At 49.7% G+C, this 25310-nt stretch overlaps 9 protein-coding genes and 1 non-coding gene across 10 annotated transcripts; 4 read left to right on the plus strand and 6 right to left on the minus strand.

Moving 5' to 3' along the window:
• Nucleotides 1-1306: 1306 nt before the first annotated feature.
• Nucleotides 1307-3041, minus strand: CI109_105449 (uncharacterized protein; the record flags this gene model as incomplete). Its single annotated transcript, XM_032003349.1, has 6 exons — nucleotides 1307-1339; nucleotides 1401-1610; nucleotides 1678-1767; nucleotides 1823-2153; nucleotides 2219-2577; nucleotides 2676-3041. 6 exons carry the CDS (start codon nucleotides 3039-3041, stop codon nucleotides 1307-1309), a joined length of 1389 nt encoding a protein of 462 aa, XP_031862207.1.
• Nucleotides 3042-3381: 340 nt separating this feature from the next.
• CI109_105450 (uncharacterized protein) lies at nucleotides 3382-6000 on the plus strand (the record flags this gene model as incomplete). The annotated part of the gene is made up of 4 exons (XM_032003350.1): nucleotides 3382-3435; nucleotides 3514-4350; nucleotides 4410-4931; nucleotides 5029-6000. 4 exons carry the CDS (start codon nucleotides 3382-3384, stop codon nucleotides 5998-6000), a joined length of 2385 nt encoding a protein of 794 aa, XP_031862208.1.
• A 284-nt stretch (nucleotides 6001-6284) lies between these two features.
• CI109_105451 (uncharacterized protein) lies at nucleotides 6285-9080 on the minus strand (the record flags this gene model as incomplete). The annotated part of the gene is made up of 15 exons (XM_032003351.1): nucleotides 6285-6397; nucleotides 6472-6628; nucleotides 6713-6754; nucleotides 6808-6858; nucleotides 6913-7084; nucleotides 7154-7299; nucleotides 7375-7549; nucleotides 7610-7807; nucleotides 7872-7881; nucleotides 7937-7977; nucleotides 8039-8253; nucleotides 8317-8411; nucleotides 8532-8657; nucleotides 8738-8757; nucleotides 8824-9080. The coding sequence occupies 15 exons, from the start codon at nucleotides 9078-9080 to the stop codon at nucleotides 6285-6287; spliced, it is 1818 nt and encodes a 605-aa protein (XP_031862209.1).
• A 369-nt stretch (nucleotides 9081-9449) lies between these two features.
• On the minus strand, nucleotides 9450-9541 carry CI109_105452. Its single transcript has one exon. It is a non-coding gene; the product is annotated as a tRNA-Lys (tRNA).
• Nucleotides 9542-9980: 439 nt separating this feature from the next.
• Nucleotides 9981-12192, minus strand: CI109_105453 (uncharacterized protein; the record flags this gene model as incomplete). Its single annotated transcript, XM_065967662.1, has 11 exons — nucleotides 9981-10078; nucleotides 10142-10406; nucleotides 10504-10657; nucleotides 10724-10812; nucleotides 10880-10901; nucleotides 10964-11058; nucleotides 11109-11229; nucleotides 11286-11443; nucleotides 11541-11615; nucleotides 11680-11998; nucleotides 12068-12192. 11 exons carry the CDS (start codon nucleotides 12190-12192, stop codon nucleotides 9981-9983), a joined length of 1521 nt encoding a protein of 506 aa, XP_065823734.1.
• A 650-nt stretch (nucleotides 12193-12842) lies between these two features.
• On the plus strand, nucleotides 12843-15530 carry CI109_105454 (uncharacterized protein; the record flags this gene model as incomplete). Its single annotated transcript, XM_032003353.1, has 9 exons — nucleotides 12843-12884; nucleotides 12940-13223; nucleotides 13288-13642; nucleotides 13708-13938; nucleotides 13992-14597; nucleotides 14671-14808; nucleotides 14874-14969; nucleotides 15051-15398; nucleotides 15468-15530. 9 exons carry the CDS (start codon nucleotides 12843-12845, stop codon nucleotides 15528-15530), a joined length of 2163 nt encoding a protein of 720 aa, XP_031862211.1.
• A 321-nt stretch (nucleotides 15531-15851) lies between these two features.
• CI109_105455 (uncharacterized protein) lies at nucleotides 15852-18792 on the minus strand (the record flags this gene model as incomplete). The annotated part of the gene is made up of 10 exons (XM_032003354.1): nucleotides 15852-15929; nucleotides 15993-16118; nucleotides 16182-16265; nucleotides 16335-16781; nucleotides 16844-16968; nucleotides 17024-17798; nucleotides 17853-18058; nucleotides 18123-18420; nucleotides 18485-18641; nucleotides 18716-18792. 10 exons carry the CDS (start codon nucleotides 18790-18792, stop codon nucleotides 15852-15854), a joined length of 2373 nt encoding a protein of 790 aa, XP_031862212.1.
• Nucleotides 18793-19068: 276 nt separating this feature from the next.
• CI109_105456 (uncharacterized protein) lies at nucleotides 19069-20824 on the plus strand (the record flags this gene model as incomplete). The annotated part of the gene is made up of 6 exons (XM_032003355.1): nucleotides 19069-19096; nucleotides 19171-19250; nucleotides 19341-19663; nucleotides 19721-20530; nucleotides 20583-20642; nucleotides 20698-20824. 6 exons carry the CDS (start codon nucleotides 19069-19071, stop codon nucleotides 20822-20824), a joined length of 1428 nt encoding a protein of 475 aa, XP_031862213.1.
• Nucleotides 20825-21508: 684 nt separating this feature from the next.
• CI109_105457 (uncharacterized protein) lies at nucleotides 21509-23304 on the plus strand (the record flags this gene model as incomplete). The annotated part of the gene is made up of 5 exons (XM_032003356.1): nucleotides 21509-22611; nucleotides 22718-22844; nucleotides 22907-22987; nucleotides 23085-23164; nucleotides 23235-23304. The coding sequence occupies 5 exons, from the start codon at nucleotides 21509-21511 to the stop codon at nucleotides 23302-23304; spliced, it is 1461 nt and encodes a 486-aa protein (XP_031862214.1).
• Nucleotides 23305-23438: 134 nt separating this feature from the next.
• On the minus strand, nucleotides 23439-25124 carry CI109_105458 (uncharacterized protein; the record flags this gene model as incomplete). Its single annotated transcript, XM_032003357.1, has 5 exons — nucleotides 23439-23534; nucleotides 23636-24456; nucleotides 24517-24643; nucleotides 24700-25022; nucleotides 25082-25124. The coding sequence occupies 5 exons, from the start codon at nucleotides 25122-25124 to the stop codon at nucleotides 23439-23441; spliced, it is 1410 nt and encodes a 469-aa protein (XP_031862215.1).
• Nucleotides 25125-25310: the final 186 nt, after the last annotated feature.

Consider the following 25310-nt stretch of genomic DNA (forward strand, 5'->3'; position numbering starts at 1 on the left):
CTATTGTTGTTGTTGGTGTTGGTGTTGTAGGTGTTGGTGTTATTGGTGGTGTTGGTGGTGAGGCGGATGCTGTTATTGTGACTGGAAAAGTAGTGAAATGATATTATTGGTTGAAGATTGTGAAGAAAACAGGGGTCTGGTTTTGACCAGATCAAGGCCTTTTATAGCCCGGTGGGGACGATTCTGCTGACCAAAACAGAAACTAGCGCAAGAAAGAGCCCTTTGAAAAGTAATTATGACATAGCAACTAATCCATCCCACCTTTCAAAAGGTTATGATGACATAGTGACTCATCTGTCAACCCTTTCATCCAAGGGTGATGAAACAACCTTAAAAACAAAGGTTACCTGATTTGATGTCATGAGAAGGCTATATTTTCATTGAGAGAAGCCTGTGAGGTCATGCAAAGACTTCCAACTCAGCTTCAGAAGACTATGGGGATAAATGCATTGATGACACTGTGCTAATTGGGCAAGTTGTTCAGATTTCTTGAAAGGACAATCTATGTCTTTGCATTGTTTCAGGACAGTTTCATTGTATCCCTGCTATATGTCTGACTTTAAGCATGACATCAGGGTATTTGTGGTCTTTTCCTTATTTTTCATACGTATCATTCTTAGTCATGAAGAGAGCAAGGACAGGAAAGGAGGCCGTGAGAGGGGGTGGGGGTCTGAAGACTTCTCATACAGCTTGCGTTTGATGCCTTGACTGTCTGTCAACTACGTCAAGCGAGGGGGAGTGAAAGGACGAACAGAGGAGTGCAAACGTCCTTACGCACGTTCATTTTGTAGCTCTCACCCTCGCATTTGCCTTCTTATGAGCTCGAATGACGACAGTCCTTGTTATGTGTCGTTGATGTCACACAAAGGACGGGAAAGGTGCGATACTATCGAGCCGTACGCACGTTCGTAAGTCCTTACTCGAGAGGAGCACGAAAGGAGATGGTACTAAACACTTTCGAGGATGGGGTTCGTAGCTAGGGTCCCGTTTTTGGCTAACGACGCGAGCGAATTCTTGGGTGGCAAATGCCCGCCGTCTCCAACGTCAAGGGCCCTGCTACTCGCATCATCGGGATGGTGAGATGACACGATTGATCTGATCTCGAGTGTTGTTGCTACTCGGACACCAGTGCAGGAGGCATTTGTCGCATAAGGACGACATCCGTCGTCCATACAGTGGCGAAAGGGGAGCGAGTTGACGAAATATGTCAGTATCAGGTTCACAACAAGTACGTTGCTCCTTTCGCTAACCACACTCGAGTCGTCAAGCAGTGAGTGATGCATGCAAATGTCTTCGCGGTCTTGTCTTACAGACCTGCCTTCGACCCTCTTCTTGCCATCTGCACACGAAGGTATCCAGTCAGCTGCATTTCGCTTCTTCGTTCACGTCATAACACTCACCTCGACAATCTTCCAACCACCCGTCAACTCGTTCTCCAACTCTGTCTCCACCCTCGTGATCACCATCGCGTATCTACACTGCTCGACATCGGCCTCTGAACCAACGATGACTTCGCCGGTCTTAGCAGATCGGAAGAGGAGTTGTTCTTGCGTTGCAAAGGTGATGACGAATACGGGTACATTGTTCTCGAGCATTTTGCCCGAGGCGATCTGCGATGGGGGCGAAATCAGTGACCCACTTGTGCGCAGGAAAGAGGCGATGGGGGTTATGACTCACATCAACGTGTTTGATATCGAGGATTTTACTGTCTGAGATAAGACCCTGTTTGATGTACTGTCCCATTGTAGCCCAGAGAACGTTGAATGTCTAAACGAAAAGTATGATCAGTCTTGGTAGTGCAGCCATAATATTTGCAACTTACAGCTTCTCCACACCAAGCCTTCAACGACTCCCTGTCCGCACTGAGATACGCATCCACCACCTCCGGCACGATGTACTCTCTCAACTCGCCAGTCCATCTGTCCATCCTGAAATCGGGGTCCAACTCCTTCATAGCTCTCACGACTTGAGCAGTCTCATTCTCCTCGAACAGAGAACCAACCTTGGTTCCGATCGTTCGGATCGCAGAGACGAAAGGTGACTCCGATTCGTAATATGTCTCCTGAAGACGCTGGTAGGTGGGTGATTCTTTGATGAAAGCGAAACGCGACGCTTGTTCAGGTTTGTCTGACAAGACCAAAGCTTCTCCCGCTCTATGAAGAAAACGAGCGATCATTGGTCAGTACAGTTGTCATTCAAAATATCACCGCCGACTCACTCTGGGTTCTCCTCCACTCGCTTGATAATCGTCTTTCCAGCTTTGGCTGCTCTCGCCTCCCTTCGCTTCCTTCTCACCTCCCTATCTTCATAACCTCCATATCTACTTCCTGCACCTGTACTGTCCTCGAACGCCTCTTCCAGACTCTCCGCGACGATCTTGTACGTTTTGCTGTCTCGAATAGGTTGGGTGGCGCTGGTGGCGGCAGATACGAATCGGGATGTGGCAGCAGAAAGAGCTCGGAGCACCTCAGAGTCTCGAAGAGCATGCTGAACGGCATCTTGGACTGAGATACCGGCCCGTTGTAAATCCCCAACGGCGGATTGGATTCGAGGGTTGTTCTTGATCAAGTTGGTGATCTGCAGAAAGGAAATGAAGGAAAAGCGAAAGCGTGCGGGTTAGCAAATGAACCTCTTGTAGGGATCAATTCATCGTGATGAGACAGATGTTGACTCACTCTAGTCTTCTCATATACATCCCTGGCTCGTTTCATAGCGGCACTATCGGCAAACTTGTCCACATCACCTTGCAATTGCTTGACGTTGTCCTGCCAACCCTTGTTCTTCTCGATCTCCTCCTTCAATACCTGGGTGAACACCTTCCATGGTGACTGAGGAGGCGCATTGTCCTCTGGTGGCGGTCTAGTCTTTTCAGATTTCGATTCTTGTTTTTTGGACTCGTTCAACAGTCGAGATGTTGTCGAGATAGATCGGAGGGAGAGGTTCACAGGAGAGGGAGTAGGTCGGATGAGAAGTGCTCGGGAGGCGAGCACGGGCTGTTGTCGCAGTCGCATTGCGCGGAGGAAGACGGGTCGTGAGCGCATTTTTTGTGTATATGACGTGAATACCAGTGGTCCTGTGTAAGGTGAGGCAAGGAGTCAAGTAGATGGTGACAAGCGAGGACGATGGATGTTCATCAGCGTTCTGTTCAGACTTTTCCATGCGGCGCTATCGGCATCGGCATCAAATGAGCAAAATGGGGTTGACAATCAAGTTTCACCACGTTTCTACCAAGTAGCGTAGCGTTGAGTGACGATACTTCGACGTGTTCATATATAGTCAAGATATAAAGCATAACACGCGTTGATACAACGATAGCAAGTCAGACCAAGCATCTCGTGAACAACGCTGGTTGCACCCACTGGCAAAAAGTCGTTGCCCATTATGTCGGACGCTGACGCTGAGCGAAAAGCAAAGGCCGAACGAGCCAAAAAGCTGGTGAGCTCTAGGCAGTTCCTCCTCTCCATTTGGTGACGATGTCCAGACGGTTACTGATATTGTACTCCTTTGATTAAGCTGGCACAACGACAAAAAGCAAAGAAGAAAGCTCAGTCGAACGCAGCTTCCTCCGAGACTCCATCGATCGCTCCCTCCTCGCCTGCTTCCACACTCGCAGACACGACCACAGTACCCTCTGCTCGAACGAGTTTGAGTCTGGACGATTCTGTGCGCGCGGAACTGCAAGTGGACGAGAAGCCTGCGGAGACAAAACCTGTGGAGGAAAGGGAAGAGGAAGTAGCGGAAGCTAAGGCTGAAGAAGAAAAGGAGAAACCCAAGCAGGCCGAGGGAAAGACAGCAGAAGCTGAGAAGGAGGAAACCAAGGGGGAAGAAGCTACATCCCCAGCCGCATCAAAATCGCCGAACCCAAATGACCAACCGACCCCATCCCGTCGCCCGACCCTCGCAGAGTCACCTTCCGTTGAGTCTTTCAGCACACTACAACAGACCGTTTCACTCCTCATTGCCGAGCGATCAGACGTCCAATCCCAGCTCGCAGATGTCAAATCGCAATTAGCTACAGCGAAGGGCGACTCGCAACTGCTTGTCGAGGGACGAACATTGATAGCCCAGCTCGAAGAAGAAAAGAAGAATCTAGAAGAGAAGCTGGGAGAGGCTGAAGAAAGTGCCGCCAAGGTTGGAAGTCTCGAAGAGGAAGTTAGCAAGCTCAGAGAAGAGCTAGAAGCGTTGAGATCTGAGCGAGATGAATTGCGTAGCGAGAAGGAAAAGCTTGAGAATGAGTTGAAGACGGCCGGTGAGAGGGAGAAAGAGAAGGTGGATGAGTTGGAGGTCGCACTTGAAAGATCAAGAGGCAGAGAAGGGGGTTTAGAAGCTGAAGTCGGGAGATTACGGCAGGTGAGTTGACGTGTCTATACCAAGGACATCAGAACTATTAGCTGACAAAGTGACTGTAGAACAACACCGAGTTGACAACGAGTCTGGATAAAGTTACAGCTGATCTGGAATCGTTACAATCTTCATCATCGCTCACCACCACGACACTCACAGATCTTCAATCGGCCCATGAAACGCTACAGAAATCCCACGAATCGCTCACATCAGAACATACCGCTCTCCAATCCACTCATTCGGAGCTCAGCACTACACATTCCACATTACAAACGACACACGAAAAGTCTTCCTCTGAGCTCAAGACGCTCGAATCGAGTTTGGCATCGACGAAATCAGAACTGGAAAGCGCTAAAAGCAAATTGGGTAACGCTACGAAACGCGCCGAGACTGCTGAAAAGCGGAAGACAGCGTTACAGAGTGAGAATGATGAGTTGGTGAAGCAGCTAGAAGAAGTTAGGGGCAAGGTCGTTGAAGCGATGGAGGAGAAGGTGCAGATTGCGCAGGAGGTGGAGAGCTGGGAGGTGAAAGCAAAAGCGTGGGAAAAGCAACGAGCGGAGCTGGAAGCTCAAGCGGAAGAAGCACGAGTGAGTTTATTGATAATTGGCACTCAAAGCAATACAGCGTTGTTGTTGTGTGCAATACGATCGGGACGTTGGCTGATTGTTATGGTGTTGTGTCTAGTCACTGCACGGACAAATATCCGCCATGGCAGAAGAGAACCGAGCAAAATCCTTCAGACTTGACGAGTTGGAGATTGTCGAATCACAATTACCAGATGTACGAAAACAGCTTGCCGATGCTCAATCTACCATTGAGAGGGATGTGACGGTCATTTCGGCATTACAAAACCGACTGGAGGAGTCGCAGGTGATCGCTACCGAGAACGAGAGTACGATCGAGACGTTGCGTGCGGAGTTGGAAACGGCCAAAGAGGCAGTAGCGGTAGCCCCGAAATCAGATGTTGACGGTATACAATCTGGTTCCGAACCCGAACCGGAGTCCGAATCCGCTCATGCTCTAGCGATCTCGGACCTCAATTCCCAAATAAGGAATCTCGAATCATCCTTACATACCTCAACGACCCGTTTCCACTCTCTCTCAAAACAGCTCACCGATCTTCAAGCTTCTTACGCTGTAGCTCAGAAAGAACGAGATGAAGCCTTGGCTGCTCTAGGTGGATTCTCACCCTCTGCTTCAGGATCAACTTCCAGACCTGGAGGAGCGAAGGGCTATTTCCTCTCACCAGCGGACGAATATCCCTCACCATCAGGATCAGGCTCGACCTCAGCACTGATCCCTCCTTTACTCAGTCCGAATAGACCTTCGTCGCAGAGGAGTGGGGCCAACGCAGCTGTCGATGCGATCTTACCTGCGAGTGTTAGACATAAGAGACAAGTATCGCTCAACGCTCTCAAAGCGAGAATGGAACCGCGTAACATATCGTCAACGTCAACAAAGATGGATACCCTGGGCGAAGAAGATTCATCAACGTTAGATGGGGATGGGAGATCATCAGAGATTGGTACGCCAAGTGTCTCAGCAGCAGCAGCAGCAGCAGGAGGGAGGACATCAAGTTGGAAACATAGTAAACAGTTTGGGGACGAAATCATGTTCTGTTGTCCAGCTTGTCAAGGGGATTTGATCACGCTATAGCGACTGGGTTAATCAAAATCAGAGTAGCGCAAAAGAGGAGTATTTTGATCTAAGTCATCATTATGCATTATCAACGATAACATGTATAGAAAGACAACAATGTACTCGTACTGTATGCTTTGTATATCTATCTGTCCGTCCGTCTACACTATATGATAAGATCTCTCCTCACGTCTAACCGAATAAATATACACAGATACTCGCTACAGATCACACCAATCCACCCACCCACTACGAGGCTATGACACCGCTTCAAAGATGACATCCCGCGTGCATGCTCTCGCTCAACCCAAGAACACCTTGTCGTCAATCTCGATACCGAACTCTTCTTTGGCCATCGTCTCGAATTGAGCTTGCAGCTTATCTTCCCAACTTCCCTTCTCCTTCGGCAGCACACCTAAACGATATTCGGTCTCAGCCTCGTGCCCCGCTAGAAACCATTGAATAGAAAGGGATATACTGCAGACTCACGTTGAGTTTGTGTAGTGAACCAGAATGCGATATCAACGATACTCAATGTGAATCGGAATAGAGCGTCTTGATATCGATCCTTCAACCATGTCCATGTACCGACGGTACGAAGTGATCTGGATCCTGTGACAGAACGAGTGTAGCCTATGGACGCCCACTGTGAACGCAAAAAAACGTTTGTCAGCGAACAAGATTTGCATTCAGGACGTTGTGAACATGTAAGAGAAATGATGTCACATACTCTAGCTGTAAGGTTGACTCGTGACGACGGCGAGCCGAGAAGCTGTGCGATGATCAGCTATACTCCCAATTTCTGCCAGTACCATCGTCACTCACCTGGTTATTCGCCTGCATCATCCTTTGACATCGGCCCAAGAAGATCAGTTCCTATGATACAGTCGTCAGCTTGCGGCGCAACAGACTGCAAACTGATCAGCTCACCCTTGGGATCAACTGTTCATTCTCCAACATTGTCCTCAACCTTCGTTTCAGCTCTACCTGCTGTTCGTATGCCGACTGTTCTTTCTCCTCTTGAGTCTGGACCTTCTTCTCCTCCTTCTTGTGTTTGTGTTTGTTCACTTGGAAAGGTCTCAGCAAGATGGCAGAGGCGAATCTGAGCAGCACAGAATGTCAGCTACAAATCCTGTACCCGTAAAGCGAAAAAGGTCTGAAGGCGGCTCACAGGTTCGCATCTACTGCAATTCCCCATTTCCTCGCAATCGACTCGATCTTTGGTACATCCAATACGAACAACGATCGCCAAAGCGTACAGTACTCTTCCCGGAACTTTTGCGGCAGATCGATGTACAGACCGTGGTCAATCAGCACCTGCAGGCGATGGATTGCGGTGATCAGCATTCTTGCTCTCATGTGCGATTACCACAACGCTTCAACCTGACTCACGAGCTGTGGCTTTCCCTTCTTAGTAGGGTGTGGTCGGACAAGCAAGTTTCCAGGATGGGGATCGCAATGAATGAATCCCCAAGAAAAGGTCATTGCGGACATAGTCGATATGGCAAGGTCCATCGTTTCTCTCAGGTCCAATCCCCAATCTTCAAGCTGTTTCTTATCGTTAAGTCTATCGACCAAATGCAAGTCAGCTCCTGGTGACTGATTAACGAAGTCATTGACAGCTTACCGACATCCGTCGATCCACTCCATCACCATAATTCGATCACTCTGCTTACATCCCTCTGCTTCTCCGTACACTCTCGGCACGTAGACGTCCTCTCTGAGTTCGGGCGTTTGAGACAAGAGCTCAGCACATCGACGAGCGTTGTTGGCTTCATTGGTGAATGATGTCTCGAGTCGCATTTGTGTGGACACGTAATCGGCACTTTGTAGCGATTGCGTTAGAGGGGAAGATATCTCGCTACAACAAACACCTGAAAGCAGCTTACGCAAAGTAAACTAGAAGCAAGGCATCGTCAGTATAAGACGTATCGGGGTGTACAACGACACTTACGAGGCAATTCGAACAGTTTCTCAGCGAGCCACATCAGCGATCTAAATCAATGACATGTGGTCAGCTCGCTCCCCACCTATACAATCTGTTCGGCAAACCCACCGATAACTGAACAGATCCAACTCCATCTGCTTCTCAATCGCTGGTTTCTGCACTTTCACCGCCACTACCGTCCCACCACCATCATGCCCTACTCCTCCAATTCCAGGTTTCAACGTCGCCTTGTGTACTTGTGCGATCGAGGCGGATGCTAGCGGTTCTGGGGTGAATGTCTCGAAAATCTCTAAAGGGTCTAAAGACAGATCTTTTTGAAATACCTAGGGGCGGGCCAGGTTGGGTCATCAGCGTTGGGAGACCGATCTATGTAAGGGATCACTCACTCCAAGGACTTCGCTATATGATACAGCTGGAGCACGATCAAACACATGTCCGAACGCTTCTCGATACGGTTTAGGAAGAAGAGCAGCTTGCAAGCCTGTGTATCATATGTACGATCAGCATTGTCAAGATCATAGGATTGGCCATGATTCTCTGGGATGCAACAGCGCAACCCATCACCCTAAGGGGGACGAGGCTATGACGTAGAGAAACTCACCTAACGCTTGTCCAAGCTTGAGATACAGTCCTTGATTGACATCAATGACCCATCCTAATCTACTTGCGACTCGTTCATGTAACGCCTCGATCTTGTCCGCTTTCTTAGGCGAGAAGTTGATCTTGTCTAAGAAGATAAGGGAGATAATCAGCAAATGCGGTCTACGTCCAATGTTTGTAAGATCCGACGTTGAAAGAACGACTCACAATCTAATGTACATAGAATTCTGAGTGTCACATAGTTACCCATCATCAGCGTTGCTCACCGATCGTGACGCCATGCTTGTACTCACCCAATGTATGCTGTTCTAAGACTTCTACTAATAGCACTAGCATTGAATTGCCTATCCACGAAATACAGTCCTCCGCCTACCACTCCTACAACCGCAACTCTTCTCGTCCATTTATAACTCCTCGATCGAGCAGGTCGACCTGCAGCTGAAGCTGAAGGTGACGGTGAACCTAAAGGTGGAGGTGATGAGGAGGGGAAACGAACTGATCGGGAAGTATGGATGAACCGTCTCAACGCGGTAGGAGGTGGAGGGGTCATTACCCCTATGTGAAAATGATATGATCGAGAGGATTGTTGACGATAAGAAGGAGAACAACGATAATGATCAAGCTTGGAAATATCTCGAGTTGTACCAAAAACCGGCCGAGTGCCTGACGTCAGTATCAGCGATCGGCGCGCGATTCAGATATCTCAACTTGTAGAAAACATCGATAAGACCAAAAAACCATCTGATAATGCATTAACGACTCCTAGTGCGCAATATCATGCAAGTAAGAAATACGGTATGCACTGCGACAAACAATCGCATGAATAGCAGTCGCATAGACAGCATGGAGAGAAAGAAGAAAGAGCCTTGCGCTTGGTCATACTGCAACAAAAAAGCAAAGCGTCCACGAGAACACAAAAAGCCTTCGGCGGGGGTCGAACCCGCGACCGTCCGATGAAATTCAAGCTTTTGCTTAAAAGTCGGAAGCTGTAACCAACTCAGCCACGAAGGCCCATATTTAACACGTTTTGTCATGCAATATAACCCACAATCAGATTTATGGATCAGTGGTGGTCAGTTCCAAACGGGGGTCATGTCGCTCAAAGGACTGCCTATTGATGTTCTGCATACCTGCCAGGCAGTTGCCAGAGCTTCTTACCGAGCGATAAGTCAAGATTTGACGGACCTTTGCACTGCGGTCCAACGTCAAAGCACGCGCCGACACTATCGTCCAGGACTCCACCATACCAGCACTGACCGTGTACTCTATGACTTGTGCCGGCGTACACCGATATGTCTATATGCTTAATTGCTTCACACGATTGCAAGAGTCATAACGAGCTTGCATAGATCGTACGTATCACTACCGAACCCAACGAGAACCTAAAGAAACTGCTGCACATAAAATCCTGATATCACGCCTTTTTGTTCTTCTTACTCGGATAAACTCCTTAAACGGGGAGACCACACTTGCCGGAGATGTTGATCTGGACAGACTTGACCTCGGTGTAGTTCTCAAGGGCGTACTCTCCACATTCTCGACCGAGACCTATTCACACGTGAGACACATCGTCAGAATTAGATTCCTACGCCACAAATAGGTGCCACTCACCAGATTGCTTGAATCCACCGAAGGGAATCTGAGGGTGCAATTCGTTGTAACAGTTGATCCAGACGGTACCGGCCTTGAGGGCCTGAGCGACTCGAGTGCCCCTGCTGATGTTGGTGGTGAAGACAGCAGAAGCGAGACCGTAGACGGAGTCGTTGGCAGCCTCAATGACCTCCTCCTCAGTCTCGAAGGGTGAGACGACGACGACGGGGCCAAAGATCTCCTCTCGAACAATCTTCATGTTGGCGGTGACATCGGCGAAGATTGTCTGTTAAACTGAAGATCAGCACACTAGTCTCGATCACATTAAGAACATGTTGTTGGGGATGGCGCAAGATATGGGTATAATCGGAAATATAACTAACCGGCTCGATGAAATAACCGGTCTTGCCATGTCGCTTACCGCCGGTGATAACAGTAGCACCTTCTTGCTTGCCGCACTCGACGTAGTTCATGATACGGTCGTATTGAGTCTGAGATACTTGGGGACCCTGGTAGGTAGAGGACTCGAAGGGGTCACTGATTTTCCCCACCAATCAGCTACTTCGGATTTATTCGGCTGACCAAAAAATAGAAGCAACTTACCCGACCTTGAGGGAAGCGGTGGTCTTCTTGAACGCCTCTGTGAATTTCTCATAGATGCTCTTCTCGACGTAGATCCTTGAACCGGCACACTGCGGGAACGAGTTAGTGGGGCTCACGCAATTCTAAAAAGGGGCCACACGGGGGATCGACACGTACGCAAGTCTGACCGTGGTTGAAGCTGAATTAAATGCCCGGATCAGCTGAATCCCTGGTATTACCGATCATCCATGGGAGACTCACAAGATACCCTGAGCAGCGTACTTGACAGCCTCGTCGAAGTCGGCGTCAGCAAAGATGATGTTGGAACCCTTTCCACCGAGCTCGAGAGAGACTTTCTGTGGGGAAGTCAGCACAGCTTGTAGATCTAGCGAGAAGATTGACTCGCCTTGATGTTGGACTTTGATGACTCCTCCATGACCTTTCTGCCGACAGCGGTAGAACCGGTGAAAGCAACCTTGTCGATGTTGGGGTGGCCAGCCAAGCTCGCGCCAACGGTGTGACCGTAACTGAATAGGTCATGTTAGCCAAACCTTCATGACCAAGATATTGTAAACAAGCTCACCCAGTAACGATGTTGATGACACCGGCGGGGATACCAGCCTCGTCGAAGAGCTTGGTCATGTACAAAGCGGTCAAGGGAGTGAGCTCTGAGGGCTTCATGACAACGGCACATCCGGTAGCGAGAGCCGGTGCGATTTTCCATGAGAACATGTAAAGGGGCTAAGGGACAATTATCCGTTTAGCCAGGCACGACGACCGGGAGTATAACCGAAGGGCAGAGGGGGTGGGTCTCCGAGATTGGGCACTGGGGACTCACGAAGTTCCAGGGAATGATTTGACCACAAACACCAACAGGCTCGTGGAGGGTGTAAGCGAGCTTGGCTCTGGTGGTCTGTGAAGAGCGATGCTTATCAGTATGGCAGAACAGGATATCCAAGGGCGCAATAATGACTCACCTCGATGACCTTTCCGTGGATCTTGTCAGCCCAACCACCGTAGTATCGGAAGACTCGAGCACTCTCAGTGACGTCGAAGCCCTTGGCAGCGGAGAATGTCTTTCCGTTGTCGAGGGACTCGAGACTGGAGAGGATGTCGATATCTCTCTCCATCAACTCGGCGACCTTGATGAGGTACTCTCCTCGCTTGAAACCGGGCATGTTGAGACCCCAGACGGTGTTGAACGCCTTGTGGGCGGCGTCGACGGCGCGGTCAACATCAGAGGGCATACCCTCGGGAATGGAGGTCAGGACCTCGCCAGTGGTGGGGTTGTAGATGCTGCACACGAGAGATAGATTAGTATCGTCTCAGGCGTAGACTAAGCGACAGGCGTGGAGAGAGACTTACTCGATCGTCTTAGCGTTGCTGTCGGTAGAGGTGGACCATTCACCGTTGATGTAGAGACCGACGGGGACCTCGACCTTGCCCTTGAAGGCGGCGTGGTTGAACTCGTGAGTGAAAGTAGGAGCCATTTTGTATCTCTTGGTCTTGTATTTACAGAAGTACTAGAAGATAGGAAGAATGTTGAGAAAGAAGAAGAAGACAAGAGCGGGAAGAGCTGATGAGATGACCTTTATATAAGATTATATAATGCAAAGATATGGGGATTGAAATCCTGGTTCTGCGTAGAAGAGTACGGTTATTATATGAAGCGATGGAAGGGGAGAGAACGACGAGGGGAGACGCGGGGGGAAGAGGGGGGGGGGACGTATGGTCAGCTGCCAATGATTGATTCCCCCCACGCTCTCACCCTCTGCGCTATGTCTCGCCGCGATCAGGGATCTGTGACTGGCTAGTCATCCTCCACATACTGGACATCTCTCGGTTCAATCATGTACCGGTCCGACCTTGCCGTAATTAATTCCATTGAATGATGAACAGATAGCCGCAATGAACTCCGGAGGGAGACTAACTGTTCCGTCCGTGCGCCTCATCCGATGATCGACGCGCTGCGACCAGCCAGATGATCTCGCGCGCCTAAGTCAATGGTTATCCCGCGGAGATTGGACCTGCGTCCGAAACCCATTCCTGGGTTATCTCAACATCTTCTACCTTTCTTTCATTGTATTCATTATTTCTCCTCTGCTAGCACGTCTCTACATTGTAGCCTGTTTAACCCACCATGTCAGCCTCTCCAGCTGAGACGACCAAGAAGTCACAATGGGTAAGTCCTCACCCATTTCATGTGGAAGAGGAAGAGCTAACATCGCCTTCTGCAGAGTGAATACAAAAACGCCGAAGGGAGGGTATACTGGTCTCATTCCGTCACAAAGCAATCAGTTTGGGAGAAACCAGACGAGCTCAAAACGCCCTTTGAGAAAGCTCTCACTAAAACGAAGTGGAAACAATATACCTCCAATGGAAGACCGTACTATGTTCATTCGGCAACGAAGGAGACCAAGTGGGATTTACCGGCCGAGTTGAAGGATTTGAAGAAGAAGGTCGATGAGGAGGAAGCGTACAAGGTGGAGAAGGAGAGGAGAAAGGCCGAGGGTCTGGCAAGGTTCGTTCAACTTATCAGCCAACTTGATCTGGGTACAAAGCTGAACTGTGCTCTCAAACTCTAGTCCTACGCCTCCTCGTTCCCGATCAGCTACCCCTGAGGACATTCGAGAACTTCGTGCATCAGCAGCCAATGCCATCGCTCCTTACGTCGGGCCAGGCGGAAGCTCTTCTGCATCACCTTACATTCGAGGCTCAGCCTCACCCGCTAAAGCAGCCACACCCAAGATCGAACCCTTCGTCATGCCTCCAGGTGGATTTCTGACTCACGCCAAAGCTGAAGAAGCTTTCATCTACTTGTTGAAGAGGGAAGGTATCGATGAGAACTCTACATGGGATCAAACAATGAGGAAGATCATCATGGACCCACTATACAAGGCCCTGGAGACTCTTGCGGAGAAGAAGGCAGCTTTCGAAAAGGTCAGTTGCATCTACGCGTTGCGCCGTCCAGCAGGCGTATGTACTGATATCTGATCTCCGTACAGCACGTTCGCAATATCGTTGATGAACGACGAGCAACCAAAGAAGCAAGAATCGCCCGTCTGCGACCCATCTTCCACAAAATGTTTGCACACTCGCCGGAGATCAAGAGTTATTCGACTATGAAGACTGCGAACGAGGTCTTTGCTCACGATCGACATTGGCGAGAAGCACAGGAAGACGAGAGGAGATTGGTTTTGGAGGAGTATGTGGATGATCTCAGGAGGGCTGAGGAGGTGAGCTGAGAAACTCGCGATATTGACGTGCGGACAGCTGACAGTGTGATCAGTTTGCTGGTCGAGAGCTACGTGATCGAAATATAAAGACTCTGTCATCTCTCGTCCGGAACCTCGAGATTTCCGTCTCGACGCGATGGCGAGCAGCTCACGATCTCATCGTTTCTTCACCAACTTTCAAAGAGGACAAAGACCTTCAGAAGATCGAAACCATCGATATGATCAGTGTATATGATGACTACGCTCGACAGCTCGAACAGGAACATGAAGAGGAATCTCGTAGACTCCGAATTGAGACTATTCGAAAGGCCCGAAAAGCTCGTGAAGGGTTCAAGGCTCTTCTCGCCGAACTCGAGACCAAGGGTGAATTGACCAGGTTGAGCAAATGGAAAGATGTCTACCCCAAATTCAGGAACGATGAGCGTTATCAAGCCCTCTTGGGCTTGCAAGGATCCAGTCCTTTGGATCTTTGGATGGACGCAGTGGACGATCTCGGAGAGGAGGTAGAGAGGGCGGCAGAGAAGGTAGAGAGGGCATTGAGTAAAGAGGGCAAGACAATCAAGTTGGAGACTAAATGGGAAGAGGTGGAACGGTGGATCAAGGAGCTTCATATTGAAAGCCAGATCGAGGAGAAGCTAAGGAAGGAGGTGTACGACTTGGTGCGTGTGGTAGAATCTCTCTACGTTGCGATCTCAAGACTGGTTTATGCTGACATTCCGACGTATGGCGCAGATTCACGCTCGACTCAGGCAAGCTGCAGAGGATGAAGGCCGTCGAGCTGAACGAAAGAGGCGACACAGAATTGATGATCTCCGATACGCTCTCAAGAAGGTTCAAAGGCATATCGACCTGGAAATGACGTACGACGAGGTGAGCTTGCTTCGACACGATACCGTTGAGCTTGAGAGCAAGCTGACACAATCGTCTAATCTTAGGCTGTCCCTCACATGAAGGATCTCCAGGAGTTCAAAGATATCACAGATGAAGAAGACCGTAAAGCCGCTTTCGAGAAATTCGTCGCTCGTCAAAAGGTGAGTGTGCTTTACTGCTTGGGCTATCTCTCGCCAAAATCTATATGGGATCGCTGACGATGAAATCTTCACTTGATCCAGGAGAAACTCCGCGAAGCCGAATCGTCAGATGTTGGCTCTGCTCGAGGTGGCAGAGATCGACACGACCGTTCTCACGACCATTCTCGAGATAAAGAAAGACGATATTCAAGCAGCAAAGCTCGCGATGGGGATGCGAATGCGAATGCGATGGATGTAGACAAGGTCGATGACAAGAGGTCGAGTTCGAGATATGATAGGGAGAAAGAACACCGGTCTAGAAGTCATAGGGATGATAGGGATGGTCATAGGGATAGGAAAGACAAGGATAAGGAGAGGGATAAGGAGAGGAATGGTACGAAAGACAAGGAGAGGGAGAGGGAGAGAGAACCTGAAGATAGGGAATACAAGGTGAGTCAAATTGCAGAACATCGCGAATAAAGGCATCGATAGCTCATGTGAAACGATGCTCGTTTACAGAGGAGGAGATTATCTTCTGCTTCAGGGGCGAAGAAAGATGATGTTGAAGAGGGCGAAATCTAATTGCAGATCAGAGGAGGCGGTAGCATGTGAAAGCGGTAGACTAGTGTGAAGGGTCAAGCTGGTCCAGGTGCGGATTGTATCGTACTGGAGTGTCCTATGCACTGCTATACTGCTATTTATTTCATGCCTGGGTGTGCTATCAGTGATTCTGAGTTCCAGCTTGTACTCCGACACAACTCAGCGCAGCGCCGCGTTCTATCCACCAGAGCGAAGGGAAAACCAATAGTGGATGAAAGATATGTATCACTCTACATCACAAATCTAGACAAATCCCGGGACAATCACAACCTCGACACGCAGCCCCTTCTCCACTGGCTAAGCCTACTCTGCCTTTCTCTTCTTCTTCTTCTTTTTCAAATCTACACCTGATCCAGACGCGCCACCGTATTTACCAGTTTTCTAAGAGCATGACCCAGCATCAGCCAACTACTCTGCTCTCGGACATCAACGTTCGAAACTCACCTTGTCCAAGACTCGTTGTAAAGCTCTTCTGGTCTCGCTGTTCTCTGGGAATGTGGTGGGGTCGAAATATTGTGGAGCGTACTCCATCAACCATTCAGGTCGAACTTCCGTCACGGTTCTTATGAACTGTATATACAATCGTCAGCAAACTCAGGTTCTTTGTGACATAAGATGTTTGTTGTAGCTCACGTTAGCGGTGGTGAGTACGAATTCGTTGTAGATGACCCATTCTGGGGTGGTGTCCAGTCCACATGACAAGTGAAGTCGGACAACCTAGATCACCAGAGTCAGCAACTCATCCTCGCGCTGTATAACGAGAAGGAAAGACGAGCGCAGACTCACCTGGTTGTCCTTCACTGTCATATAACCACCCTTCTCTCCCTCCTTGTGCGCGACTTGCATGAAGAAACCACATGACAAAGCCTGTCTGATATTGTTCCAGTAGTTCCTATCTTCCCATGCAGTGCTACACAACTCCAAATCATGCTTCTCCATCGCTCTCTTCAATTGAGTCCTAACATTATCAGCTTGCGCCAAAGAACGTTGGTTGAGATAGTTCTGCCAACACCATGTCTTGGCATCGCCCTCGTTAGACTTGTATGCGTGGTAGACGTTAAGGAGGGTGAGATGGTCGCCGTCGGGATGGGTGAATTGCGCTTTGGCGAGATCGGCCTCTTTTCGTTGGGAAGCGGGTCGCATGAAGACGTTGGGAACGGAAAGCATAGCAGTGAGAGAGAGGATTTCGTTCGAACAGCCAAACTCGGGAGAGACAATAAGCATTTTGGCAAGCTATTAGTGTCCGAATGGGTCAGCGGTCCGTCGTGGGGAGGAAGGTGGAGGTTGAAACCTACCTGAGGATCCAGGGGGAACTCTGCCATGATCTCACCCAGAGGTGTAAGGTTACCCTCATCGTCCAACGCGGCAAGGTAATGCAGCAACTCCAAAGCTCGCATGATAGTCTCGGGCGCAGGAGCATCTAGGAATAATGTCAGCTTATGGTGTTGAACAACAGATTGGGAAGCTGCACTTACCCATATAATCGAAGTGGACCAAATCCTTGATACCCAATTTGATCAACTCCAAGACTGTGTTCGCCAGGTTGCTTCTCAAGATCTCAGGGTGTGTCTGTTCCTCCAACTCCTTGACAAAGTCCCTCTCGGTATACAGTCTGAAACATTTTCCAGGTCGTGTACGACCAGCACGACCAGCTCTTTGCATCGCCGATGCCTTTGAGATGGGCGAGACGAGCAGACTCTCCACTCGGATTCGGGGGTTGTACACCTTCTGCTTGCAGAATCCTGGATCGACGACGTAGACGATACCGTCGATGGTAAGGGATGTTTCGGCAATGTTGGTGGACACAACGACTTTTCGACCGGGAAGGCCGTCCTTTCGCGCTGGTGGTGCAGGGTCGAAAATACGTTGCTGTTGATGAGGAGGCAAGGAAGAGTAGAGAGGTACGACGAGTATCGGTCCAGCCATCCCCTTATTCGCCAGTTCTTCTCCTTCCGCTCTGATCTTCCTGCACGCATCTTCGATCTCCTCTTCACCAGTCAAGAACAGTAACACATCTCCTTCATCTTCTGCTTGGTGGATGAACAAGACCGTTCGGATGGCAGCTTCAACGTAGTCGGTTTCCGGTTCTTGCGTGAAGAAGGTCTCGACGGGGAAAGTACGACCGGACACTTTGACAACGGGAGCGATACCGGAAGTGGCGATACCTTCTCCGAAGTATTTCTGGAATTTGGCGACATCGAGAGTAGCGGACATGACGATGATCTTGAGATCGGGTCGACGTTTGGCGATCTGCAAGGGGCCGTAAGCACCATGTCAGGGGTGTGAGATAGATTTGACACGTACATCTTTGAGCAGACCCATAAGAATATCAGTTGCTAGTGTTCTCTCGTGCGCCTCATCGAGGATGACGGTCGAATATCGTTCCAATAACGGATCGTTCATGGCCTCTCTCAACAGCATACCATCCGTCATGTACTTGAGGAAAGTCGTCCCTTGTTCTGTCATATCCTCGAATCGGATTGAGTAACCAACTTGTTTGCCCAGTTGAACTAGGGTATGAGTGGTGATCAGCTTGATCATCTCTGTACGACGAAGTAGAGGAAGCTGACTCACCATCCATCTCATCCGCTACACGCTTTGCAACACTCATAGCAGCTACTCTTCTAGGTTGAGTACAAGCCACCATCTTCCCTCTCAACATCGGCAAATCCGAATAACACACAAACTGAGGAATCTGCGTTGTCTTTCCTGAACCAGTCTGACCTTCCATGACAGTGATTTGGTTGGCGGAGAAGACTGTGAGGAATTCTTGCATTTTCTGGTAGACCGGAAGACCTTTACGTTGTTCGAGGATCTTTCGGTAGTTGGCCGAGAAAGGAGCGAGACCTTTGAAAGGGTTGATATCGCCGTCCTACACAGCGAGGAACGATGTCAGCTCGATACAGATCCAAAATACACGACAGCGCTCAGCTCACCAGGATGGCTTTGGCTTGATCAACTGTAACTTTACGAGGTACCAACCCATTCAGAGGGTTCTCAACCTTCCCAACCGCTCCACCGCTAGCACCATTGGCGCCGGTCGCATATCCGTTCGAAGAGGAGGAAGCACCGTTGCTCATATTTCGGTGAGCCCTGTAAATCAAAATCCAGAAAGATCAGTCTCGATCGCGCTAGGAGCAGCAGATCTGGAAGGGCGAAATACGTACAAGTATGGGTTGTTCTCGGGAGGAACGGACGTGCCAGGAGGTGAAGTTTTAGATCGCTTGGAAGGTGGCTCGGACATGACTTCCTTGAGACGTGTAACGTGTAAAAAAGACGTAACAATGGCGGTTGAGGAGAAGGACAATGTGATATAGGTTTATTTCCAGACGATGAGAGGCAAAAGAAACAAAAATCCAGAAAACGTTGTAGGGTTAGGCGAGCCGAGTGGCAAATCCTCTCATCGCATGCCTATCACCCAGATTGAGGTGGAGGGAGGCTCTCGCTGCGTCACCGTTGATGAATCGATACTTCACTTGCCTCCATTGCTCCTTCGTGTTCTACTTCCTCTTCGAACGATATGCCAGGGCTCAAACCAACTCAGGAAGGTAAGTACCGCGATATCAGCTGCGTATTCAACCATTTGATGGTTCAGATCAAGCTGAAATTCTTCCTCATCCAGACGTAGAGCAATTTGTAGCTATCACTCAAGCCAGTCACGAAGACGCGTTACACTTTCTGGAAGCAGGAACCACCTTAGAAGTGAGTCCCGGCTTCATTTTCACCTATCTCAGCTTTTAAACTTGATAGAACTAGATCTCGCAGAGCTAATATCATGACCCACCGCTCTAGGGTGCGATTGAAGAATTCTACGCTGCCCAAACCGCTGCAGCTCCCGGTCAACCAACCCATAACGACGAAGACGACGACGACGCTATTGACGACTTCATAGACCAAGATACCACCATGGCTGAAGATCGATCCCAACAGCCACCCGCTACTGGAGGTGTTCGAAACCTCAATGGAGAGTTGGTCAACGATACACTTCCTGCTGGTTGGGGTAAGCCTCAGAAGAGGGAGGGGCGGATTAGGGAGAGTAATGACGACGAGGATGATGGTCATGGTCATGGTGGGGACGATGATGAGCCTGAGGAGTTTTATGCCGGTGGACAAAGGTGAGTTAATTGACGGTCATTTTTGGTGACTGCGAGCTGAGAATATGGTATGCGTAGTGGCTTAGCAGTCCAGAACCCGGACGCCGCACCTCGTCAAGGCAACTCGATCGTCGACAACATCCTCCGTATGGCTGGTCGAAATGCCCCCGCCCCTCCTTCTGCTGGTCAAGCTCGTGCTCAAGGCTCATCTAGTGCTTTCGGCGGAGCTGGTCATACTCTAGGTTCGGACGACGCGCCTTCCAGCGAAGTGCCAGCTGCTGGGGGTGCCCCTGCTCCTCCCGCTGGAGGTCCTAGCATCTCCGCCGTTACTCCCAACATCATGGATCAACTTCTTGCCGGGTTGCGTGGTGGTGCCGGAGCTGGAGCAGCTGGTACTGGTGCTCAGCACGGCGACGACGATGAGGATGATGACGACGAAGACGATGGAACTGTTCAAACCCGTCGCTTGACATTCTGGCGAAACGGATTCTCGATTGAAGACGGTCCTCTGATGCCATACGAAGATCCTCAAAACCAACGACTCTTACAAGCGATCGAAGCGGGTCGAGCCCCACCCAGCGTCTTTGGAGTCAACTACAACCAACGATTGAACGTCGAAGTTGCCCAAAGAAGGAAGGAGGAATACCAAGCACCACCCAAGAAACCGATGAAGGCATTCGAGGGCTCAGGAAATAGGTTGGGATCGCTCACTCCGGAAGTGCAGGGAAGTCCCGTTCCTATGCCTGGTGGTCTGCCGCAGGGGATTTTGGTCGGTGGATCGAGCAGTAGTGGTGCTGCTACGCCTACGGCAAGTGGACCAAACAAGTTTGAGGTGGACGAGAGTAAGCCTACGACGAATGTGCAATTGAGATTGGGTGATGGAACGAGGTGCGTTCGAGCTCTAGTCTATCTGTGACGGTTTTACTGACGTTGACTCTAGGCTCGTTGCCAAGGTTAACCTTACGCACACCGTCGCCGACTTGAGGAGCTACGTCTCGGCGTGAGTCGCGAGGAATGAAAGGAATAGCCTGTTACTGATACTGTTCCACGAGTAGCGCACGACCCAGCTCGAGAGCCTTTGTGCTCCAAACCACTTTCCCCAGTCGCGAATTGTCCGACCTTAGCGAGACTATTGAAGGAGCCAAGTTGCAGAACGCGGTGGTCGTGCAGAGGTTCACGTAAGGAGGTAGTTGAGATGAAGTACCTGTAGATATATGGAAGAAGGGAGCGATATGTCAGAAGTCTATGCATTGTGTATGTCTACTATATAGATTCCGTTGTCTTTGAGGATTTCATTGCCGAGCCATGTCGCACATATCCGAGCGAGCTACATCGGTCGCTGTGACATGTGCACGGGATCGTCAGTCAGTCGGATGCAAGTATGAGATTAGAAGTAAGTTCGCTTTGACACAGTCCAGAACGCGATGGATGACGGAATAGAATGGCAATTCAGCCTGAGGAATGTCTATAGACTGAGACACAAATGTCTCTTCTTCTCGTATTCCGACTCGCACCGAAACATACCGCTTGTGATTATAGCACACGATTCCTTGCAAATCCCATTAGGTCTTTCAAGAACAGTATATCAGCAGAGTTGTCTGTATGGAATGCATATCTTCCCTCTCTATCAAATAATTCTTGCTCACTTGATCACACAAAAGGGTTTGATACCCTCCTCTTCTATCCCTTGTCAATCTCAACTTACGTCCAGGTGACTATCGTGGCTCAACCGTTGATCGGTCTCCAAATCCTCCTTCTTCGGTCTTCCCCAACTTACGTCCTGCAAACTCAATATTTAACAAAGCGACAACCGCACAGCAGAAGAAAAAAAGCTTGAACCAAAACAGTCAATAGATCTTCACCACGATGCACGCCACAGCTCTCCTCGCTCTTCTTCCTTTGCTAGCAACGACACTGGCGGCCCCTCGTCGACCTATGCCTTTCCTCCATGCTCGTGCTGCCTCGGTTCACACACTTGATCTACCCCCAGCTCTCGCTTCAACATCAACAGCTGCAATGGCAGGAGCCACAAAGATGGACTTTGTCTCTCCATCAACTATCACCCCAACCCAGACGCCGACAAGTGGCGGTACGACACTTGCTCTTTCCAACGTTACTCCTGCTCAAGACCAAGGACAAGGACAAGGTATATGGGCAATCGATACAATCCCTTTATCGTTGATCGATAACGTCCTTTCCGACGTCGGTGTCACCACTCCCACTCCCACGCCCACGCCCACACCGATGGCATCTCCTACCCAACAAGAATATCAAGCAGCGGACGCTGTTGATGGCGTACTAGCAACGACGACAGTGTGGATGTCGAACCCTACTTCTTTCCCGACGGGAAGTATAATACCCCCAGGGGATAGTTTGGACTTACCTTCTCTCACGACGAGTGATACTGCGTGGGAAGAAGTGACAGCTTCAGAGGGAGAATGGAGTATACCAACTTCCACTGCTGGACCTAGTCCGTCTCTCACGGCTTTCGATACCGTGCTCCCGACGGGTGGTGTAACAGCCACTGCCACGGCTACGGCCACTGCTTCGTCTGGTAGTGGAGCTGGCGGTGTGTCAACTACGACAGTATGGTGGACTCCGCCACCTACTGCTTCTCCCACGTCAGCAGAGACCACAGCTCAAGATGGTTGGCAGACAATCGCTGCTATACCTAGTCCGACATCATCAACTTCCAGTGCTGTCTCCACGACAGAGTTTAGAAGTGTAACGTCATCAGCAAGCACATCCATATCCACATCGACAGCCACAGCCACTGCCACCGCAGAAGCACTTTCAACCCCTTCTTCCAGTCCAGGCGATAACGATAGCGCTGTTAAGGAGAAGAAAGAGAAGAAGATTAGATATAAACATTGTGCGGATACACTTGGCACAGTGACTGAAATCACAGTACTTCCATGTGAAGGTGGGAAGGGGACGATAAATGATCCGTGTCACTTCCACGCTGGCAAGTGAGTACGAGTACTTACCGCAGCGGCTGTGATTCGATCTCTTCCAACTCGAAGCGAGCCAAACTCAAACAAAGGTACAGGAGCTGATAAGTGAAACTATTCATAGTAACTATACGATCACTCTGACTTACGTCTCGCCGCTTAACGCTACGCAGCCTCGATCCAATCTCTCAGCGAGAGATAGGACATCTTCCGAAGGAAGCGAGAGATTCCCTTATCCAGGTCAATCATTTGTGAGTCTACGCTGGTGTCACCGTGGTCGATTGCGATAGCTGATCCCATTGCGTTTATGTAGGACGGATGTAAATATACGACTTGTCCGATCGTAGCTCAAGAAAGTTCGACGTTTACATATGAATTCGTGACAGTAAACGAGGTGAGTACAGTACATTGTCAATGTCGCTGTCGAAATTGCTGTGGTTTATTTAGAGTAGTCAGAGTGAAGCTGATCACTCATCCCACTTCACGCTAAGCGATTCGATCAACTTACTTTCAATATGACTGATGGGTTAGAGGGCGAATCACTGATGTGCGCTTTCTTCCCGGTTACTTTGTAAGTGAATCCTAGACCAGGTGTTGCACCAAAATATAGTTCGAACAGCTCATCTTCCCAATTGTGTCAGTATGCCCTCGGTAACGGGCCGAAGTCTCTTGCCTCGACTTCCGTTCGCAGGTCTTCGTCGGGGATTTTGAGGTTGATAATTATAAGAGGTCGGGAAAGGGAAGATGTAATTAGTATGGGGTGCGAGCAGTCGATGAGCAGTATGACTATGCATGACCGCCGTCTGCTGTCTGCAGTATAGCAAACACCGATCTCGTACAACCAATCAAATCTCCTTCCATCCTCCGTCGTTGCCTGACAACGTAGCACTGACAAGACCAAGACCGAAGACTGTGACGTGTGCCGTAGCTGCCATTCCGAACTGTAAATCCAGAAGAATCAGCAGAAGCACGAAAGAACAGGGATAAGATTGATGACCGGGATTGAAGCGAAACGGAGATATAAAAAGATATGGTTACTCACCCCTCTGTACAATTGTCGAATACCCGCGAACAGACCTCCTTCATCCTTCTCCGTCATGACTCTTCTCCTTCTCACTCCCGTTTCTTCCGTCACGATCCTCCACATGGCCTCTACAACTCCTACATAATCCCTCTCTCTGAGCTTGACGACGGACTTGAGACGTTTCCCACCTCCCGGTGCTCGCGATTGGAGTTGTAAACGACGTCGAACCGTCTCGATTGGTAAGAGGATTAAGAGCGATCCCAATCCTAGCGAAAGGTCTGCGAGCGAGTAGGTGATAGGAGAAACGTCCGGTGAGATGCCGAATTGTCTTTCGAGGAGAATGGGGATGGAAAGAGTGAGAAGAGGTCGGATGGTGTGTTCGAGCACAGCTGGGATGAGTACGTTCGGATGCAAGTACAAAGAGGCAAAACCTCCTTCTTCCTGGATCATCTGTCGGAAGATGGTGACGCTACTCGGTGTGGATGGATGCGAAGCGGGCAAGACGATAAGTCTCGTTCGGATGGTCTCAAGCGGACTGAGAACGAGATGAGTGAGTAGGTGTGATGCTACCTGCATACCCAGTGGAAGAGCGGGGTTGGGCAACGCCGTTAAGGAGATGTCAAGACTGACAGGCGAGGAAGGGGTGAGGAGTAAGAGGAAACCGTGAATGGACGGTTGAAGGAGGTTCGAGAGGAAAGAATGGAGTGTAGAGACGAGTTGCGATTTCCAAAGTGCTGGTAATCCCTCAGAATGGGTGTATCGGATACGTCGGATCACACCCCATACCCCATTACCTCGAGATACTTCGGGGTCATCTTTGAGCAGCCAAGACGGGTGAACTATGATTTGCGACAAATCAGCCTTATAGATCTAGGGAGGGTATCACAGCAAAGACTCACGATCAGGAAGATAGCCAGACGCATCGGTTGATGCGAGTGTTGAAGCCTCGGGAGGAGGAACAAGCGTCGAAGGGGGTTGAGCTAGTCGATCTGTGAAATACATATCCGCTTCTTCTGGGTTACTTAGCTGTGGGGATCGTCAGTGATGTTTATCGACAACAAAGATATCGAGCAGGACCTCACCTCATCCTCTTCCGCAACTATCTTCTCTTCCTCAGCCACGAGAGCCTCCTCCTCAGCCGGCGCGTATCTCTTCCTAGGTCTATACTCGACCTGCAACAACGTCTTTCCCACTTCGAACGGCATCCCCAATGCCGTTGTAAGGTATTCCGAAAGGAAGAGATTGAACGGTCTCCCCATCATCGGAAGTGCGAGATTGTCATCGTTCTCCACCGACGAGACAGAGGGTGTGAAGTGAGATGGGAGGTGGGAAGGAGTAGGTGAGGGTGAAGAAGTCGGTGGGTTGACGGTAGGTGGGAGAAAGACCCATTCTTCGGCAGGAGGAGCTATGATGATGGGGGAACGTTTAGCGAGAGGACGAGAAAGGGCGTTTCAAGAGACTTACTGTAAAGACCTCTGACGGAGGATGGACGTGCGTTGGACGTCATTGCTGTGGATTCGGTCCTGTTGTTATAGATGTACTTGAGATTATATGTGATATGCCCAATGAAAATGACCACTGACATGCATCGAGGGTTATTGTTGCCACCGAGTGACCGCGTCGTTCAATCTTCCATTCATGCCGTTGTGATTGTGTGTTGCGTTGAAACGGGATCAAATTGTTTGGCTACTGA

Source organism: Kwoniella shandongensis, chromosome 10, assembly GCF_008629635.2.
Source record: "Kwoniella shandongensis chromosome 10, complete sequence".
Classification (NCBI taxonomy): domain Eukaryota; kingdom Fungi; phylum Basidiomycota; class Tremellomycetes; order Tremellales; family Cryptococcaceae; genus Kwoniella; species Kwoniella shandongensis.